The sequence below is a fragment of the Ambystoma mexicanum genome, chromosome 3p, assembly GCF_040938575.1.
Source record: "Ambystoma mexicanum isolate Mex_15411 chromosome 3p, UKY_AmexF1_1, whole genome shotgun sequence".
Taxonomy (NCBI): Eukaryota; Metazoa; Chordata; class Amphibia; order Caudata; family Ambystomatidae; genus Ambystoma; species Ambystoma mexicanum.
The window spans coordinates 295,914,318-295,936,561 of record NC_090925.1 but is presented as its reverse complement, the minus strand read 5'-3'; the positions used below and the strand labels follow the sequence as shown (position 1 = coordinate 295,936,561).

At 42.9% G+C, this 22,244-nt stretch overlaps 1 protein-coding gene across 1 annotated transcript in view; it reads left to right on the top strand.

Annotated features, from left to right (window-relative positions):
• LOC138579529 (uncharacterized) overlaps positions 1–21,914 on the top strand; it is a 257,277-nt gene extending 235,363 nt beyond the window's left edge. Inside the window, exon 5 of the mRNA XM_069649838.1 lies at positions 20,087–21,914. Coding sequence (XP_069505939.1) covers positions 20,087–20,549 — 463 coding nt within the window. The 3' untranslated portion in view covers positions 20,550–21,914. The remainder of the gene's footprint in view (positions 1–20,086) is intronic.
• The last annotated feature ends 330 nt before the right edge of the window (positions 21,915–22,244 follow it).

Genomic DNA, 22,244 nt, shown 5'->3' with positions numbered 1-22,244 from the left:
GGATGCTTGGCCTACATTTCAGAAGAAGACACACCACCACTATGCGTTACCAAGCTGCATGACTTCAGGGCATCCTGCCTCACAAGGTCTGTGTTGAGGATAAGTATGGTGCTTATGCACAATCTTCACGCAACAGTTCACCCTCGATCCAAGTAACAAGTAAGTGTACTCTAGATGTGGTGTTCTCCACCTCGATTGGCATGATCTCGCATGTGAATCATGTGAGGCCATGTGAACAATGGTCACCGTGAAGAGCCCTTTTGAAGTGTACATGGTGCTTGACACCCTGAGTGTTCCCATCCTCCCAGCCCCCTTGCGTAACTTTGATCAATCACTGACAAATTAATTTAGTCTGCAAATTGAATATATTTCTCTTGCTTTTTGGGAATCAGGTGTTCATCGCTTACGTGTCTTTCACTTTCAAATATTTTTTTTTTATTTCTCTGTGGCCCAAACTGTTATGAATTGAATGGGTGTTCATCTTTGTGATGTGTCGAGACTTCAAAGCCCAAATTCATTATTCCATGAAGTAACTTTTGTAAGGGCAACTCAGCCATAGAATGTATGATGAATTTTCAAGTGAGGGTGGTACACTTATCAGGTGCATTCAATTACAGTATCTATGTTTCTCTTCCACAGGTGGTACAGGCTGGTGGCCTACCGTTCATTTACATGGTGGCTTTATGGGAGGCTTGGATTCTGCATTTGAAGAGTAATACCCGCCTGTGTCGTTGGAGCCATTTGCGCCAAATTCCAGCAGACAGTACAGGGGATTTTCACACACTGTGCTGCATCCTCAAGTATACAATTTTTGGTTTGTTTGTGCCATCAACATCACCAAACTAAATAAAATACAAATGAGCATATACGAATAGCAGTTTCAATTTTTCAGTGAATCAAGAACATGCTCACTCATCTATGAGGGACATGAAAGAATGGTTGCTGCCCTTTTGCGCTCATCTCATCTGCAACAATCCCTCCCCTCCATTTTACCCCACTCTGGTACTGGGTGGCTGGGAACGGCCAAGGTGCCAAACACCTTGTACACTTCAAAAGGGATCTTCCCAGTGTATCCATACTCCCCTCTTAAAGACCCCGCCCCCAGCTCCTGCAATACACATAAGTTTGTCTCCCTTCAGCAGTGTTCTGGGCCTTTTGCGCTCGCCTCATGCCCATCCATCCCCCTCCGGTATCAATGGCAGTTTGCACCTGTGGCCATGCGATCACAAGGGGTCTGGGAGGATAGGAACGCTCAAGGTATCAAATGCCATGTACACTTCAAAAGGGATCTTCTGCACGGTTACCATTGTTCACATGGCCTCCCCAGACCCACTGTCTCCAGGCTCCCCTCTTCAAGACCCCGTCCCTGCAATCCACATACATTTTTCTCCCTTCAGCAGTGTTCCGGGTCTTTTGAGCTCGCCTCATGCGCACCCGCCCCACCAGTATCAATGGCAGTTCGCACCTATGAACAGTGTCATACTGGACCATAAGATTGTCTCAGGAACCGATAAAAATGTGGCACACAATTCAAATTCGCTATTCTTTCCTTTTCAAGCACTGTTTTAATATTAACCAAAAGGTGAGTATTTTGAAGACAAGGTGATGCAAATTGTGCATTTAAAATAATATATATTCATCAACAGTGTTCACTATTACTAGCCGCAAGGGGGCAGGGTGGGTGTATATGGCATATGTGAAAAGTTGCCATTGAGGCTGAGTGGATGTCAACAAACACGTCACACATTCACATACACACCCACTTTTCTAGGCCTTTATAAACACTATGGGCCTCATTACACGGTAGGCGGTAAGGGTTTACCGGTACCGGTATTTTACCGGTATAGGTAAATCCTTATCGCCTTACTACAAGGTCCCTTTGCGGGTTGGGGATTTTAACGCCTGCTTTTTGCAGGCATTAAAAATCCAACCCGCAAAAGGACCAGGGTGCTAATTACGGTACCGCAATTTGCGGTACCGTAATTAGCGCCTTCCCCATTCCCATTATGCCCTATGGGGCAAAAATGGGAATGGGGAAGGGCAATGTAGGAAGGAGGAATTACTGCCCGCCAACCTTGGAATAGGGCGGTAATTCTCCTTTCCTCCAAGGCGGTACCGGTAAATTACCGGCATGAACCATGGCGCTAATAGCGCCATGGTTTACCCCCTACCGTGTAATGAGGCTGTATGACATTTAACCAGAGCATTTTTCTTAGATCTAAAAGGTATCTCGTCATCATGCTACCTGTTTCCCGGATACCTCTTACACTGCTTCTTGCTCCCCTGCTTGCTGAATCGGCCATTTGATCATCCAGGTAAGGGGCGGTCACCTATTTACTTCTCTATATTCATTGATCGCTTATCTCAAAGTTTCTATCTATGCCAACCTAATTTACCCAATATTGTAATGTTCATTTATCTCAAAGACTTCACCATTGTCTAATGTTTCAAGTATTTTGATCTCGGTAAATAGCACATTGCATCACTGTGCATTGTAATAGAATACAATGTTTCATAGTCCATGTTTGCAAGAATGTTTCCTTTTGATGCTTTAAAGTTTATTCAATTGATGAGTAACACATTACGATTTGCGGTATATCAATCAATTCTGTAAGAAAGCTATTGCTGTGTTTATTCTACTAGGTTAGACAGGTTTTCCTTCTTTAAGTAAAACAAATATTGGAGACAAAGCTGTGTTTTAATTCCTTCAATCACATGCATACCTTTTTTAATACCATGCATTATCTTTTTTAATTATTTATATTTTTCAATACAGATCTTACAGATTTTTTAAGAATGCCTTTATATATCATTTTCGGTTGTTCTTCTGTGAGCCATGCCAAAAGTCTGGGCACAGTCCTGCATACATTCCTGAAGGATATTGATTTAATAAGAAGATGGATTATAAATTGCGGTTTTCCAGTGGACGAGACTGAAAGTAGAGCACAGGCTGCCTTGGACGACTAGAGGGCCAATCGATTCCGCCTCTGCAGCCTGCACTTGACAGATAATATAAATAAACAATAGAAGTACACAAAAAAATGTCAAACCAGAATTCTTCGTAACTTGCTTCCAAATGCAATTCCAACTCGATTACCGCGCACGCTGGCTCAGGTGAGCCCTGGACGATGATTTAGTTATGTTTCTTGGCATATAGGATGATGGTCTGCATAAATAAGTATTCTCTATGATCTCTCAATTTAATTTAGGTAGTTTATTGAAAAGGTAACTTCATGAACGGATTAGAGCTTTTGGTGTAAATTTACTTTAAATGTGTATTACTAAAGTTTCCATAGTTACCAGATTCTATTGAATTTTAAAATGTTTTCCTTTACTGTACTACATCTGTCCCCACTTTCTGGAGCCTCTAATAAATCAGTGAATTGTGACCATTAGTAAACAATGCCATAGTGCCCTTTAAAGGTTGCATAATATTTTTGTAATCTGTTGTTTGACATATCCCTTTTTTCCGTAGAGCACACTGATGGAAGCACAGATCCTCACAAGTGATGAAACCACTGACACGTCCAGGATCCGAATGGTGGGCCCTACCAACATGCACAAACGGATATTTTTGAGTGTTGGATCTGCCCAAATATCTAATACTACTTTACTTTCCCATGTACTACTTTCTGACAATGTACTGAAAATGAAGGACCAAGCTTCTGCATCAATTACTTTACCGGAGTCAACATCAAGCTCACTCACCTATCAAGTAGTTTTATTGGACTTGTCCTTTATGGAAATGTCTTATGCTTGGAATTTAAAGAAAAATGAAAATGTGCATGTATAGTATCAGTTATTTACACTTAGTGGCATGTATGGCTGTCTCTCTATATAAACCATTGTCTGCATCTCATTGTTTCAGTTCCATTTTGCTGTTTTCACCCGTGCTTAAGCAAGTACTGTGTTATAGGGGGATGCTGGAACTTCGACTACAATCACTTCATCCTTTGCAACAGGTTCAGAGTATGAGGTATGCATACTTACAGTTCCCTTGCAAGAATGAAAGTAAATCCTACAAAGGATATTATTTGAGACTGAAATGCATGTAACCCTGTTTCAAACTTTTCTGATTTTGGTTCTAACATTGCTCTTCCTCCCTAATGCAGAATAGATTAAAAAACAGACATTGCAAAGCAAACTACTTGTGACGGCGACTTTACAATCAGTATGTTTTGTACTGTGATCTCAGATGAAGTACATGTGTCATCTCGGAAGTTTATCAGGTGAAAACTGAAATGTATATTATAACCAAATCACGTACTCTGTTTTCGAGGGTATGTTCATACTAATGTTATATTAGTGTTGCAACAACAAACCATATAGTATACGGTTCTTAATCATTTCATACTACTTTGTTTGTAAGTGCTCTGTGCGATGAAATATTTGAATTTCCACTAAGATTGACATGTTATTTTTTTTGATGAATGTACCCAAGGTGTTTAATTAGAAGAAGAGGCACATGGACCAGAGGTGAACATAACCTAATACAGAATACAATTAGACCTCAAATTGCATTTGGAATACATTTTTATGTAGCAATGTTTTCAAGTCACTGAAGTTGGATCTGTGTGTAGATATGTACATATGTTTGTTTGCGTGCAAATGAAATTTGCTTTATTTAAACCTTATAAAAAACACAATTTGTTTCTGCTTGATGGTGCATTGGGCAAAGAGAAGACCACAGTTTCGAAACAAATTAAGAAAACAATGACAAAGAACGAAAAAGTTTGTTTTGAAGAAGATTTTAGTTGGATGTTGTATTCATGTTAGATTTTTTGTCTTAAAATGGTTTCTGCTGTATGTGTGCTATACATTGAGCATGTTTTTCTACACATCTATTAGAAGCCCAGAAGCAAGAGAAGTATAAAAACTCAGACAACAAATGAAACCAAAGATGTTGCTTGCCAAATTGATTTCACAATGGAGCAATTATTTGAGGCGCAGCATGATCCAGTCAATAAGCAGACTTGTGATGCTTATGTCCAGTGGTCGGAAACTGAATGGCATCTCACAGGCAAACCATACAAAGTGTCCATGGACCATTGCTACCATATGCCAACTCGACAAGATGAAACTGAATACAATGAAGATGCATTGTAACTGCTGGCAGACCACTTGACACAATCTACACCCTTAAAAAATGTTCCACCCAAGAAACATTCATTGTTACCTGTTTCATGTGCAAATATCACAAACTGAACTAACAGAGACTGAAGCTTCAACGCAATTGACTGAGGAATTTGCTGAAGATCTCGACTTCAGTTTGCCTAGTTTGGAGGATTTGTCCACCACAGTCATGTCACAAAACACATTCATGCTGGATGATTGGCTATTAAAAGGGCAAAAATACATTGGGCCTCATCACGACCTCGGCGGTAACCCTTAAATCCGGTGGTAGTGCTATTACCGCTGGATTTAAGGGTCCACCGAATCAGGGCCTCGGCGGATTTCAACCCAGCTCTGAGCTGGTGTGAAATCCGCCGAGAATTCGCGCTCATACCGCCGGCAGGAAATCCGCCGGCGGTATGAGCGCGAAATTTCCCCATTGAGCCCAATGGGGAATGGGGCATTCACAAATGGGCTCAATGGGGAATGGGGACTTCCAAGTCCGCCCAACTCGTGATCCTGTGCTATTAGCGCTGGGGGCTAATAGCCCCCGCGCTAATACTGCCGATGTTACCGCCGAGTTCGTGATGAGGCCCATTGTATTCAACAGCTGCCTGCTAGAGATTGTACAAAGACTGAAATGTGTCCATACATAAAAAGGGAACATAGGCGCAGAGCCATTGGTGAATGTGTCTCATGTATTACAAGGAACTAACCTGAAAATCCATGCCAGCTGTGTACACCACCACAATACATTTTCATGGTCTGCTCAACCAATGCTGGGCAAAATGCCTACCGGAAATCTACAATGTTCAGCAGCTTTAATTTTTAGTGTGTTGACTTTCTGTAAGATTTCCAGTTTCTGTCAATTTGTGGGAGTTGAGTTCCTTGCGAAAACCCAGTGCTACAAATTTCGACAGGGAATTCTTATTCTCCGCTATTGGTGAAGCCTGGAAAATCGAACAGATGTCAATGGAAAGTACATTCTCTGGAAAACATTTCAGGGTAGCTGGTGATGGACAGTGTGACAGTCCCGGATTTTCTGCAAAGTACTGCACACACCACTTTCAAAACATGGAAAGTAAAGAAATTGTGAGTTCAGTGATCGTGCAGGTGTCTGAATGTAGATCTTCTGTGGCCATGGAGAAACGTGGTTTCATCAAATCCGTTGAACATGTTGAATCCAGGGGAATGCAAATAGACCTGATATCTACTGACAGGCACGTTTCAATAGCCAAGACCATGCGAGAGCAGTTTCCACACATTCAGCATCAATTTCATGTATGGCACATTGCCAAATCAGTCAATAAAACAGTTACAGCTGCTGGTAAAAAAAAGGTTAGGAAAATAGTTTAAAGTGGTGTCAGTCTATCAACAACCATCTTCGGTTGAGCTCCAAAACTTGTGATGGATCTGTAGAAATTCTACCATTGTTCCAACATACACTTATGGACAGAAAACCAACATTTCCACAAATGTGCACATGGACCTTTATTGAAGAAGCAGGAACACAAGAAGACATGGTTGGTGCCATGTTCCCCTCCACACAAAGCACTTGAGAAGATTGTGTACGATAAAACGCTTTCAAGAGACCTGAAGGGTCTCACAGAATTCTGTCATACCAGAGATTTGGAGGTGTTCCATAATATGTGCCTAAAGTACATGCTCGAAAGTTTGCATTTCGGCATAGATGGTATGGAGGTCAGAACAAGACTAGCTCTACTTGCGCACAACAAGAACGTTAGGAGGGAACAAGCAAAAACTGCAGGAACCTTCAGGATGCTTCGTTACCTCATGGCCTTTACAAAAGGAGGCAAAAAATAGGTGGCCAAGCCAATATACCAAGAAATGGAATTCAAATGTGTGAAACATTTGACATTGAATGTGTTGGCCATGCATACTCATGGAATTGATCCTGATTTTGTTACTAGGACACATACAATGCCTCAAAACATAGCTAACAAACCATGTCCACCTAAAGCAGAACTAGTTGAAAGGTTGTCGTCCAGATTTAAATGATGTGTAGCTGTCTTCATAATCTGCTCTCAATAACATTTTCGATATGTTCCCCAATGTTTGGACATTGTTCATAGACAATTGAATGCTATTAAACTCGCAATTTCAATGCTATACAAAGTATGAGAAAGTATTTAACTATGCAGATTTAATCGGGTGTATGATTCATTAATGTATATCTTTTACCTTCCCTTCATTTATATTAGTGGTCCTCGATCGATAAGAAACATGTCAGTGGTTGCTATTGGTAGTATATTTCACAAGAGACTTGCCCAAGCACATCGGTGCTGCACTGCCCATTTGGGTGGCAGAAATACTGATATGCAAATAGATATTTGCCATCAGTCAAAGGTACACTGAGGCTTGGTATCTGTCAAACCCTCTGCTAGACACAAACCACATCCACCCATGCAGTGCATGGCACTGGCGTTGATGGCCTATGGTGGGTAGGATTTTCATAGTAATGATAAATCACCTGACTTGTGTCACCCCCATAACTTCCAGATCTTTTTGCTTTACCAGTGTATTAGTTTTTCTTACACCTCAGTGAGTGGGCACCATTTCTCACACTCACATTCTTTTTTGTCTTTTGATGGGTATGGTTTTTTGGGCACTCCATAGCTCTGCATAGCTCTCCATAGCATCCATATTGTATATTCAAATGTATCCTCTTTGGCAACTTTTTGGCAATAAGTTCCTTTGTTGCTAGGTTGCCCTAGGTGCACCACTTTTAACTTTCAGTTGGCTAAGCTTGACAGACCTACAGTTCGCAATGGTAGAAAGTATCTTTTGATCCTTTTTGGTGATAGTTAGTATCCCATTTCCCATTTTAAATTAACATAACATTTAAGTTACATGGACAACTCACCATTAATGGCAGGTAGGAGTAATTTGTCGAGCAATTCAAATGATGTGAAAGTTCCACCAAGACTTCACTAGAGGATTCAAACTGTCCTCACATCGCAAGAAATCATGCCCCCACTGCTAAGTATGTACAAGTTTAGTTACCGTTGAAATATTATGCTATTCTCGAAAGTATATAGAAGGTTATTTTGCTCGCCTGTGAATTGGTTGTGCCTCTTCCACAAATGTAATGTTGTTGGTTTGGGTTTATTATTCCAGTAAGGATAATTGTATAACTCGGTTTTACTTCCCCTGACATGCTGAAAGCCTGCCTTAGGTACATAACTGTGGGTCAATCATACAGTGTAACACTTGGTTTTGCTTTACATGGTCTGTTTTAGACAAACACAAAAAGAGTCTTACGTTACACCTGCCTTTCATTTGCTTATAGCATCGGTTTTACTTACCTTGAGTGTAACTGTGTTATCCAAAACTAAGTTGAAATAATTGCTTCCGCTAGTCTGTGAACTGAAAAGCAACTGTAATTGAATATTACACCCCGAGGTCCAACTCCCCTAGAATGACTGTTATCCAGATTAAAAGTTAGAGGTTTATACTGTGCCTAGTATATTAGTATCACTAGATGAGAAAATAGTATTGTCCAGTTCATTACAGCATGTTATTTCTTGCTGAGCATCGCGGTACAACGGATAGGGTCTGCGCTATCCATGGTATTACTGAAATGATATGATAGAGGCAGGGAGGCTGTTCCAGAGGGAGGCCCCAGCCGAAGAAAGATCAACCACCAACTCGTTGCTTGGAGAAGCGACTGACCCTGAGGGAGTTGTGGATGGAGGAGTGAAGAGCTCGAGTAAGAAGATAAAAAACTGTCTTAACAGTCTCCCCCCGTAGCAGACACAATAAGTCGTTACAATAAAGTATCTGTTTTATATATGTACGAGGTGGCGGTGCATCCTGCTGACAGTAAGAGTGACAAAAGGGTAATTGAAGGGGGGAAAAAGTATGTCCTCACAGACATGAAATCTATCCCATGGCTCCATTTGGCTACATGGATCAAGACCTTGCATCACTTGATGGTTTTGGACCAGCACAACCGACACCTTAGATGCACTGATATCCCATAAAGGTATTTGATGTTGGCTGGGTTAGCCTGCGCTCCCCAGCTATTCTCACCTTTTAAATACTGATCTGCCGCTAAGGGCACATCCTACTCTAATAGTGGGAACCAATTCTTCATCACCGCAGGCCCCTTAATGACTTGCTACGGCCTTTCCCTTTTTGCTTCACTGGTGCGATTGTGCGCTTTCACGCACTGCTGCAATGTTGAGCACAAGGCTACCTACTTCTCAGGGCCACACTAGAAAGTTAGGGAACAACTCAGAAAAAATGGTCTAATGCTCATCCTTGCTTACCATATACACTCGCACAGCCGATTGACACAAGGCCTAGTTGGAGCATGAATACAACTTACTTGGTATGGGCACGCAATGTCACCTGTCTCGCATGAACGTAGACAGGGCTGCCTCAGGTGTGATAGATAGTCTGAACAGACAAGCATGAATTATAGTAGGCAGTGTGCAATTGAAGGCTGTCCAGTGTTACGCTCACAACAGAATTAATGCAACACTCTAGGGAAAGAAGCCAAGGGATAACTTGCAGGGTTTAACAAAGTTTAATTGTACCAAATTCAAAAAATAACAGCAAAGGTGTCTGTTGTTCGAGAACGTTGAGACTCCAGAATGAATGTTGATGCCTTTTGAGAGGCCAGAGCCTATATAATGACATCACACATAGGGTCATAATCCGCACTACTGATTGGTAAGATAGTATTCATGACCGTGCTCCATTGGCGGATGGCTGCCAGCCTACAGTTCATTTATTTTTCAGACGTATTTCGAATTCCACATGGGTCAGCAGGGTTCATCTCTCCATGGAGTGAAGGTCAGGTCCCGGGCTGATGCTTGTGGGAATGGAAGAAATTAATTAAGTCACAATGACGCGCCTTGTCCGGTCTGTTTTATTACTGTGTTATTCTTTCACAAAATCGAAACCTACCCGTCTCTGGCTTCATTCACTGAAAACAAGCTGCTATTGTTATTTGGCCATGAGTGAAAGTCACCCACTAGGCTAGAAGGACACAAGGTGTTGAATACCCGCAAAGATGATAACATTTACTATATTGAAAGTGGACATTGGAAAATTTAGTTTCAATTTCTGAAATCTGTTGTTCGAAGTGGACACTCTGCGTTGCACTAAGGGAATGGAACTTCCTAACATTATGTAATATTTTTGAGATTTAAAACGGCATTTGTACTGTATGCATATTGAATAATTCATTGAAGTGCGATTGTGCGATTTGACGAAAATAATGGACACAATACATAGTTAAATTGAATTATATTTATACCACGCCATATTTAAAAAACCAAGTGCATAACTTGCGGTTTGTTTATAAGTCTAATAATAATAGAGGTTTCATTTTATTGGCGGTATTGCTTACTGGCCTTGTTATGGGTTGTTAGCTGGAGCATATGGTGATGATTATTCATGGACGACCCGCAACCACAACCTGTATGCAGGCTACTGATATCTAAACCACTTTGTCCCATTGAATATCCGGGGGTGTGCTATCAAAATTACATTATTGTGCACCATAAAGTAGGTGCGGGGTTGAAGTGCCGGAGGCTGTACATTTTCCGAGGGAACTTGGTTCACTTTTCGATCAATAATATTCCCAGTTCTGTTAGAATGCCATCTGTCTATGGTTCCCACTATCCATCAGGTTCTCCATCCCATTGAGAGCTATACCTACTTCAGAGCGCTAATCTTTCATGCGCATCGTGGTCTCATAAATTTCCCTATGTTGTCATGTGTATGTTCATTATGTGTGGTTTCTGTTTATGATTATGTTTCATCCGATGCAGAATTATAGGGTAAATGGATACATTCGATTAAAGAACAGCTACTAAAATATATCTGTATTCTGTTATCTACAGAGATATATTGTACCGTTCTGTGAATGCCATAGTTTCCAGCTTACCATCGGACGGATTCTCCATTCAACAATGGCAGCTATGCCTAAACAGAGCTTATTGCATTACCGTCATGTGGAACAACAGACAGAGACCGATCAGAAAGTTGTCATCTTTTACGGTGTAGCAAGATGGTGATGCAAAAGCGTTGCATTTGAAAAGTGCATATAACCCAAATCTTCTCATGAAAGGAACACCATGTGCGTCGTTAGAAAGTTTTGCTGGTGTAACATAAGGACACACAACAATTGGAATACTGGGATTAATCGATCGTTGATCGCAATCAGCGTATCATGAGGAAGTTACAAACAAGATTCGAAGCATGCGATGTTCGCTAGCTATAACTTGCATGGCAAAAACATATAGTTCATATTGTGGACTTAATATAGTTTTGGGAGCGGTCTTTGATAAATAAAAGTGCTTGCTACATTGCAGACTAATGATGTTTTCTTTAAAAATATTGTTTTCCTATCAGATTTTCATTTTTTATTTCTTGTTTCTTTAAGTTAATTGAGCTTTTCATAACACATAATAAATCAGTACAGGTAGCTATTAGGCACATATCAAAGGAATGTATGTACAACTAATACTTTCCCTCAACAACTTGGAGTATTCAAAACAGTTTTCCCCCTTCTAGCCTCCTCCCACCTACGGAACAGTGTATCCTCTTGCTTTATAGGTGTATGATCGTTCTGAAGATTGTGGTTAGTGCATAGAGTTTTACATTTTCCAAACAACAGTAAACGTGGTTGCATCCTTGTATCATTTTTGGAGGTAAAATAATGGTCTCGTCCGGTGGTACGTTTAACATTTTACCGGTAGTTGGGTAGACAAAGATGTCTAATCTTCTTTCTTATAAACATCATAATGTCCCTGGCATGTATTTATGCACAAAGTCTCCCCACAATAGATCACCTTGCATGGATTTGGTATGTAGGGCAGCAGTGATCTTTTCCATCACACAGATTTTTGTGGCCACATTGACCCATTCGCCCTTGCTCAGTACATTCTTGGATTTCCACTTCATTACCAGGGTGGCTCGTGCTGCCAACAAAAGGGGGGGGTGCCAGACCAGTGATCCTTCTCCATTCATCCTCAAATCCTTCGAACCCAAATAGAATCAAGAGGGGTCTGCTATCCTCTGATCAAGGTCCCTGATCCACCCCAAGACCTCGTCCCAAAAGATTCTAATACGGGGACAGCTCCACCACATGTGCTAATAGTTTGAGTTTTCTCTGCATTCACGCCAACAGAGTGGGCTCATTGACTGAAACATCTAGAAGAGACTGTGCGGCAAATATTGCCACCTGTGTAATAATTTGATGGTGCAGAGCTTGTATTGACCAGCTATCGAGGCCTGGGAGGTGGCCCTGGATATTTTCCCCCACATGTCCAGGTAGATATCATTGCCAAAGTCTCCCTCCTATCTATTCTTCAAGTGCAATGTGGATCCCTTCCCTGCCACAATTAATTCTCTGTATATAGCAGATGTCAAGCCTTTCATTTCTGTTCTGGAGTTTAATAGTTTCTCGAGTGGGGTGAGGTCTCTACTAATATCATCTTTCCACTTGTCCCTTGTCAGGTTACCTTTGAGCTGCAGGAATTGAAAAACAGATAGGGGGCCCATCCCCAGGGCTTCCTCTAATTCCGAGATTGTGATGAAGGAACCGCCTCCCCACAGCTGGCCTACCGTTTCCAAGCCTGCTTCATACCAAGACTGAAATCCTTCCAGGTTGGGGATGTCCTCCCTGATGCCCGGGGCCCATAGGTGGCTAAGAGGGGACGGTTACAAAGTGATATTTTGCATACCACTCCTTTCTCTCCATAATTCCCATATGGTCCCCAGTTACGAGTGGTTCCTTGGTCTTCATAGCAGTCTGTTCCTCAGTACCTAACGCCATTTGGATACTGTTGCTGGTGATAAATAGTGGTTGTCTATGGAAACCCATTGGGGTTCCTTGCGATTCCTTAAATGAGGAATCAGAATTCTTAGTTGGGCGCCCTCGTAGTACTTCCTCAAGTCTGGCAAGCCCACTCCACCCTTATCTTTGGGTAAAGTCTAGGTGTTTTAGGCCACCCTTGCTTTCTTCTCCTGCCAATGGAACCTCAACATCGCCCTTATTACCTCTTCAAAGAAGTGCTTCGGTATTCAAATAGGGAGCATCTGCAATGTGTAGAGGAATTGGGGAAGAGACACCATTTTGACTGCATTGAGCCTTCCTAACCATGATATCGTGACTTTTTCCCATATGGCCAGATCTGCATGGAATCTCGATAGGAGGGGGAGGAAGTTGGCCTCATATAGCTTGTTAAGGTCCTTTGTGACATCTATTCATAGGTATTTCAACATGACCTCTTCTACCGTAATGCCCAACGTGGAGAACCTTTCCATGTCCTCTTGCGTGAGGTCATGTAGGGGGAACAAAATTTAATTGGCTCTGTTTATTTTGAAACATGAGAGCTTACTGTATTCTTCAATTAAGTGGACTGCACTGGGTATGGAGCATGTGGGGTTCGATATATGTAAAAGTAGGTCATCAGCATATAGGGCCACCTTGTACTCTCCCCCTCCCAATTGAAGTCCGTCCACTTGATAATCAGTCCTCAGTGTCTGAGCTAGGGTCTCCAAGGAGAGCGCAAAGAGTACCGCTGAAAGGGGACATCCCTGTCGCGTTCCCCTACTTAATTCAAACCAGCGGGATTATTCCCCATTTACAAACACTGAGTCTTTGGGGGATGTGTATACCGCTTGAATTCCTTTCCTAAATTTCTGGCCCTTTACTACCTTTTGTAAGACTGCCATCAGGAAGCCCCACTCGACCCTGTCAAAGGCCTTCTCAGCGTCCACTGATAGGAGGGCAGGGTCGTTGGTTAGTCGGGTCTTCCGCATAGTGTCGGCTCCCTGTCTGCACAATATGAATCCGACCCGGTCGCCATTTATCAGGCGGAGCATGAGAGTCTCTAATCTCACGGCAAGGACCCTAGTATAAATCTTAGCATCTATATTTAACAAGGATATGGGGCGATAAGAACCACATTATTTTGGGTTCCGCCCTTCTTTGGGGATCACTGAAATCAGGGCTCGAACAAAGGAGTTGGGGGCCTTCCCAGTGTCAAGGATCTTGTTAAAGAGCTCGACCATAAAAGGGAGGAGGGGGGAGAGAAAGGACTTGTAAAACCCAGCAGTGTGTCCATCTTCTCCAGGGGCTTTCCCAAGCGATAGCCTTTTAATTGCGCTTTTGATTTCTTCTGCCGTTATTGTGGCATCTATATCGAGAGATTCATCTTATGCCAGATAATCATCTGTTCCTGATCATCCGGAATCTACCTCGGATCTGTAAAAAGTGGCCAAAGCTCCTGGGATATTCCCTTCCGCCGCACTTTGAGAGCTCCCCCCTTCATGGTATCACTACATATTATCCCCACCAAAAACATCGCTCTATATATGGTCGTCTGGAACGGCCATAGGCAATACCTTGGGGGGGATAATTTTGGGGGTTTTTAGAAGTGGGGGTTGTGGAGGTGTCCCCCTCTCCTTTAAAAATAATACAGGGTTGCGGGGGTGTCACCCGCAGGTTCCATGCCTTAATGTATTGCGATAATTTTGCGGGGTTATTAACACATGGAACCCCCTTCATCTAATTCCCAAACTCTACTTGTTTTGCCCATTGTTCCCTTAATCTAGCTGCTAACAGTTCATCTGCTTTGTCCCCTTTTTCATAAAACTTCTGTCTCAGAAGTTGCAGTTTATGGACCATTTGTCCCTCCTTGAGGAGTCGGAGCTCTTCCCTTTTCTGTTTTGCCTCTAGTATCTTGTCTGCCCTTCCCTCCTCAGTTCCTCTTGCCTCTCTATCCAAGTGACATATCTCTTTCCTAAGTTTCTCTTCAGCCAGGCCCATTTCCCTCTTCTTGTCTGCACCTTCTTTAATTAGAATACCCCCACGCCATGTTGCCGTCCCTGCTTCCCATATCGTCATTTTGGAGATCTCACCTGTATTATTCATCTTAAAGTATTCTTTGATCTCATTTTCCATCTCTGTCTTAAAGACCGGGTCTTTCCAGAGGGATTCATTGCACCTCCATCATCCTCCTTTGCTAGGTATGCTGTCCAAGTGCACGTCAACCGTGACAAGGTCGTGATCGGACCAGGCAACCAGGACAACCTAGTGAACATGTTGTGGGGGTCAGAGTAAAAGGTGTATCCTGTTTCCTCCGGGTGGAGCCCCCTCCATGCATCTCTCAGCCTGTATATTTCCACATTTCCATAACGTCTGTGCGACCCCCATCAACCGGTTCCCTTGCATTGGGGTTCCCTGCTATTCTGTCCAACCTAAGGTCGGCCCATAACTTAAAGTCACCTCCAAGGAGGACATGCCCCATTGCCTCCAACATAATTTGGGGAATCGCTTTGATGAGGAATTTGGACTGTCTTGAGTTGGGAGAGTACACTGTGGCCAGCGTGACGGTTACCTTTTTTATAGAGCCCACCACAAGTAGCGCTCGCCCCTCTACATCAGCCCATGTCTTTGTGACTGTGAAGTCTAATCCCTTTCTAATAAGTAATCCAACTCCCCCCCTTCCTCAGAGACCCAGACCCCCAGTACTCTGTTTCCATTTGCATATTTAAAATCCTTCACTCCTCTCCGCGGGCGTATTTGATTTCCTGTAAGAACAGGACATGGAGTCCAGCTCTGCAAAATTCCCTACATACCAGGAACATTTGGTTGGAGAAATCAGACCTTTAACATGTAGGGTTCTCACCCTGAGGAGACCTCTCGTCCGTGAGCCTGAGTTACCTGCCATCTCTCCTAATTTGTATCAGGTGAGCCGTCAATGGGGGTCGGCAACCTGGCACGCAATGGACCATTAGCACATTCACAATTCCATTGTATAATGAGGATTCTGTTCTCACCCATGTACCCCCCAGCATACCTCCCTTTCCTCCCTTCTCTACCCTTTCCCCCACTGTCAGCGTCCGATCAGACCCAGTTGGATTCACTGAGTCAGTGCCAGACCACTTGCAGAGACCATTACCTCACAGCCCCTTGCATGAGACAATCAAAATAACATTTGAGCCCTCACTTCCTACCCCCTCTTTCCCCTCATAACCAACACTTTAACACCAAAGGAAGAACATGTGGTTCCCATAGGAGTCCAAACACAACCATCCACTCTTTTTCCAACCAAGGGATGACCGAGTCGGCAGAGTCGTACCTGTGCTTGAGCCTGTTGGTATTAGGGCAGGGAAGGTACCAACCAGCAACCTTCAGCAGCACATAATTCCTCTGGTGTCCAAGGCAAATAGGATGTCTGATTCCCAGAGCCATGGGACAAGTGTCCCCTAGATGTTGATGGTCGATGCAGGGGGGGAAGAACCTCCGCGGCGGAACCATCGTGCCGACCGTCATCCCATAACAATGTGTATCTGTGAGTGCAGAGGCTCCTTCATAGTTGAGTGGTGTATAGTTTCTGGGGAAGATTTTACATTTTCAGATCAGATCAGTCTTCACACACTGACGAAGCATTCCCTCTTCGATATTTCCTTGATGCTTTGATACGCCTTCTCCTTGGGCCTTGGATGCGCCACTGTCTGCCACTTCGTCCCTCTTCTCCCTGGTCTCTCCCCTCTTCACAGTTGTCCAACAGTTCTGATATACAGTTCTACAGTTCTTGACGTCTCTTTCGGACCGCAGCTGCTCTATCTTGCCTTTTAACTCAAATGAAAGGGAAAATGGGTAGCCCCATCTGTAGGGAATTCCTTGTTTTTTCAACCATTTTGTGAGGGGGATGCACAGGCGTCTCAGGGCGAGGGTCAGGGAAGATAAGTCTTGAAAGATTGTGACTCGCGCCTCACCAAGGGCAACAGGCCCACATCGTTTGGCCTTCTCCAAGATCCTGGCCCTGTCTTGGTAGTTGCAGAACCGGGCCAAGACCAATCTAGATCTGCTAATTGGACCACCTGCTCTGTGTATTCTCTCCATTTTTGGCTCATCGATCACTTCATCCTTGAATAGAAGCTTCATTATGTCATGGACCGTCTTCTTGAGGTCTCTCTCTGACTCACCGTCTCTCTTTGGGATACCAAAAAAGCATACATTGTTTTGTCTTTCACAATTTTCTAAGTCATCCATTTTAAGACAGAACTCTTCCTCTCTTTGTTCTATTTCCGCAATCCTGTGGTCCATTTGAGTCTCTAGGGTAAGAGAGGTTTGATTATTTTTTACTGCTTCGAGTCTCTCTTCAATCTTGTCCATCCGTAGCGTGATTTTATTTATCTTCCCAACTATATTGGCCCCATGTTCTTAATTTCATTCAATAAGGCTGCAACATCTCCTTTGGCGGCCGTTGCTTCGGTTCCCGAGGCGGCCATGTTTGTATCTCGGGGGACCTCAAGTGCCGAAGGAAACGGGGAGTAAACAAACCTGGCTAATTTCAATTTTATGTCCATAGGCTTAATGACAGGATAGTTAGTTGAAGAATGAGCTCACTAATGCCTGATAGGAAGTACTGCCCTTCTTCTTCGTGTCAGGGATAGGACCATGTAGGTTTGCTTACAGTGCGTTCCACGGTTCAATTGAAGGTACTCGCCACAGAACACGTCCCTTACTAAGGGCTCTATTTGTAGGCTGTGGTCTGGAGTTGTAGGGTTGGTTCCCCACAATATCTCTTCAATTCCTGTTGCACAATTTGTTTGTGGGTATGGTCGTGGGCATTTGCTTCATCCGGTTCACCAGGTATTGGCGTGGGGGAAGTCTCTTCTCTCCTCCTGTTAGGCTGTTTGTAGAGGAGGGCACACGCCCCAATGATGGGGGCCCAACCCTCTTGGTGGTGAATAGTCATCGAGAAGGTAGGAGGCAGGTGTGCCTCATGGGGCTGCACCATGTAAAAGAAAGATAATCAATGCACGCTCCCGACCACCTTTTGTTAGGCCTCACCACCAGGTAGAGTGCATGTTGTAAGATTAACAATCCCGAGGGGATTTTTCTATTTGCGTGGGGTCACTAGGGTTTAGCGGGCATGGCAGATAATTGCAGAGGAGGGCACACGCCCCGATCTCGGGGGCCCAACCCTCTTACACTTCTCATGGTTAGTTCAAAGTTGCATTCACCTTGGTGTGGGGGGTATTCACCCTACCATGGCATTTTATTTTTTTCGGGGTCCTTCCTTGATTCGCTGTATGCAAGGGTTCTTTGGTCCGTTTCTTCATAGCCGAAGGAGCGATGTCACTTTATCCGGTGAGGGTGAGCACCAGAGCGTTGTTAGCACGAGGTTAATTATGCAGGCCTGGCAGTTGGCACTTATGGCTCCTATAGAGAATTTTGACGTGCTGTGAGAGGATGTGTGTGTTTATCTTCCTGGTTCTGCGTTAACTGACGTTATGGCATAAGTGATGACTGGTGTGTTTGGCTACGCTGGCCACTAACGTCATGAAAATAGGTGGAGCATATCGTTTGGACTAGTGATGTGAGCTTCAGGGACTGTATTCTTGCCGCGAGCACACTTGCAGTTAGTGTGATGCCTCGACGGATAATATTAGCACAAGCTGGCTGCGCCCAACCCATTGATTTCGTGTATGTAAAAGTGAGGAAAACTAAGCAGAGATGCATACGAATCTGTTTTTAGATTGATTACTGTAGTCTTAAAAATACATGCCTGAACGATTGGGACAATAACATTTGTGAGCGCACTTCCACGTTAAGAAAACATGTTGCAAAGCTTGGCACTAAATAGTCTAGCATACATCACCATATTTGCAAATAGTGTGCACCAATATGCCCTTTATTTCTTTTTGTCTGTCTCTCTCTGCCTCTCTCTGTCACTCTTTTTCTTTCTCTCCCTCTCATATGCTCTCGCTCCCTCCCTTTCTCTATCTGTCTGTCTCTGCACCTCTCTCTGTCCCTATCCTTTCTTTCTCTCTTTCATTTTGCTTTGTTTCTAACTTCTTTTCTTTCCTTCTTTGTTTCTCTATCTTACTTTCTCTTTTCCTCTTCCTATCTTTCTCTCTAACACTCTGTCTCTCTCTCTCTCCCTCCCTCTCTCTCTCTGTCTCTGCCCCTCCTTCTCTCGTCCTTTCTCTCTTTCTTCGTTTCTTTCTTTCTTTCTTTCTTTCTTTCTTTCTTTCTTTTTTCTTTCTTTCTTTCTTTCTTTCTTTCTTTCTTTCTTTCTTTCTTTCCTTCTTTCTTTCTTTCTCCCTTTATTTCTTTCGTTTCTCTCTCTCTCTTACTCTATATCTCACTCACTCTTTCTCTCTCCCACTTTCTCTCTCTCTCTTTCTCAAGTGCCCATATTTTCAATACTCTTCAGTTTCTGAGCTCATATATTGGGGAAATCAATGGAAGAAGGATCTGTTCCAATTGGCCATGATTATGAAGGGAGCCACCCCTTCCCCTGTTGTCTCTTGTAACCCTACTACTTCCCCCTTTGCGACTCTTTAACCATAAGCCTCTGAAGCCAATTATTTTGTTTATTATAAAGGATTCAATTTTTCTATGTATTGTCAACTAGTTAATCTGCACTCTTCATTTTTCGTGTAATATTTTGACCTGTTACCAAAAGAATACATAAAACATACAATGCATTACATAACAAAATGTATAATGCAACACGGCACATTCCATAACCATTAACACATAACGCTGCAATGACAAGGACAATTGGTGAGTTGGGCAACTTCACTATATACCAAATCAAGAAACTACATCAACCTCTCTGAAAATATGTTGTGCAATGCATTTGGGAAAAGAATCATTGATTTTCAATGTAATGATAATGCATTTGTGAAAAAGGTTTACATTAGGCAACAAAGAATGTGTTTGTGGCAATACTAAAGAAAAACTGTTCAACCCTCTATTCACAGATCACAGTGAAGTGGATGAATTCCTGCTAATTAAAAGGTTTACCCATTATTTGCATGTTGTTCCCACACATTGAAAAGAAAGCAATTTGCAAGATCAATATATCACACAGAAGAAGCAACATGAGTAATGACAAAGGAATAGCTTAGTTTATGTGAACTGTGTCTCTCATTCAAATGTTCTTGACTCTTATCATGTTCCTTACAGACCCATCATGACTAGAGATGAGAAGATTCATCGTTTGGAGAAGATGGTCTCTAACCTCCAGCAAGAGGTCCTGTGCCTGAAGAGGAAAGTGCGTCGCCTGGAGGCTGCACCTCTCCTGGAAGTGTCCGACCCACTACAGCGGCCAGCAGCAGAGCTGTTCAATGGCCACACCCGGGAGCAACTGCGCGAGACCATCCGCTTTGACCAGAAGATCAGTACGGCCTGCAAGACCCTGCTCCACAAGCTCTTCAGCTCTGACTACATCCAGAGCCACTCTATCACTGGCCGCCGTGGCAACACCTTCCGTCAGGCCAAGCCCATGATGGACGATCGCTGCATCAAGATAATCCGTGTGCTGCTCAAGCAGCGGTTCGGGGGCCATCTAAGTGACACAGTCATCACTGAAAAGATCCAGAATGTGCAGAAAGCACTAAGACAGAAGTTCAAGTCAGACAGCACCTAAAATCTCTCTTGGGTGCCTCATCCTTTAATAATGAGCACGTTCTTTGTTAATAGGGACTTGAATCTGACGGGTACTCAAGCATGACAATCACAAATGCAACATTTACCTAACTGAGCAGTACTGACGCTGCTCACCGGAAGGGGGAATTCAGGATTGAAAGATGTGACCTACAGATTGCCTTCAGGGTTCTGCAGCAAGGGTTCCATTCACCTAGCAATCATGCCAGCGCATTTCACTTTTGTGTGGAAGAACCTCTGGACACACGCATTAATATCTACACCGCTGGCATTTAGCATCTGGGGATTATCACCTGACAACTTCTCTCAAGCATACTTTGATTTTATCCTCCCAAAATATTCTGGGACAGGAATTTGGAAATTATATATTTAACCTGGCCTCACACAATACGCACCCACACACTTTTTATACTCATGATTAGAAATTCGTATCATCATTAGCTTACACGTTAATTTATTCTTACCAACCTAATTCGCAATATCTAAAGCGGTTCTCGGGGGAGTTGTTTTTAGAATTTCATCAATGGGCAATTTAGAAAGGAATACATGACGGGTAAGGGGCTTTCTCTGGTTAGCAAGGCATCAGTGTGTGTCCTACTGTGCCAGTGTGGGTAAGATTATGCCCATGGAGTTTATGCATCATAAAATTATGAACATGTTCATTTAAAATATACCAGTGATTGCTACCGCTGTTATAGCCGTGAAAAGGAAATAAAAGAATATAGAAAAATATGTCATTAGAAAATTGAAAACATACTTTAGCCCCTAGTAGTGCAGTCTGAATCATAAACATAAAAGAAATGATGACAAAACACATTAAATCACATTTGATCATTCATAACTTTCTAATATTGACTCTATAAATTGAAAATACAAAATAATTTGCATTTTAATAATTGGCCCTGTAAATCTCTACAAAGTGTATTTGGCTTATCTTGCACTAAAATCAGAAAACGTCAACTGTGCAATATTGTGAGTCAATTATGTTTTATTTATACATTGGGATGATACTCAAATTTCTGTTTTCGATATCTGGTTAATGTTCAATCAGAGCATTGGCCCCGAAGATTGCCCAGCATACAGTTTACCACATGGACATTTTCAGAAAGTAATCACATATTCTGATGAACATGTTGTATGCTCCTGTAAAGAAGGTTCTTGATGTAAATAGGATAAATGAAATGTTCACCCTTCATTAGGTTATTGCAACAGGAACATCACACACATGGATATGCACCTGTTTTGTATTTCTTTTTTGGCATCTTTTCCACTAGTCTGGTTTTCCTGCGTGTTTGCTTGTTGCTGTAACTGCCATAGTGATCACTGTTACTTTTGAAATACATCATGATGAAGCATTGTGCTGGGATGTTAATCATGCTGATGAAGCATTGTGCTGGGATGTTGATCATGCTGATGAAGCATTGTGCTGGGATGTTGATCATGCTGATGAAGCATTGTGCTGGGATGTTGATCATGCTGATGAAGCATTGTGCTGGGATGTTGATCATGCTGATGAAGCATTGTGCTTGGATGTTGATCATGCTGATGAAGCATTGTGCTTGGATTGACTGCCTTGCGTGCACTTAATGTGCACTGGTTACCTGACGACTCTGTGATGTTGGGCCCATGTCACCTCTCCCCGCCAGGCGAACACCGGCTCAGCCTTTCTAGCAAGCCC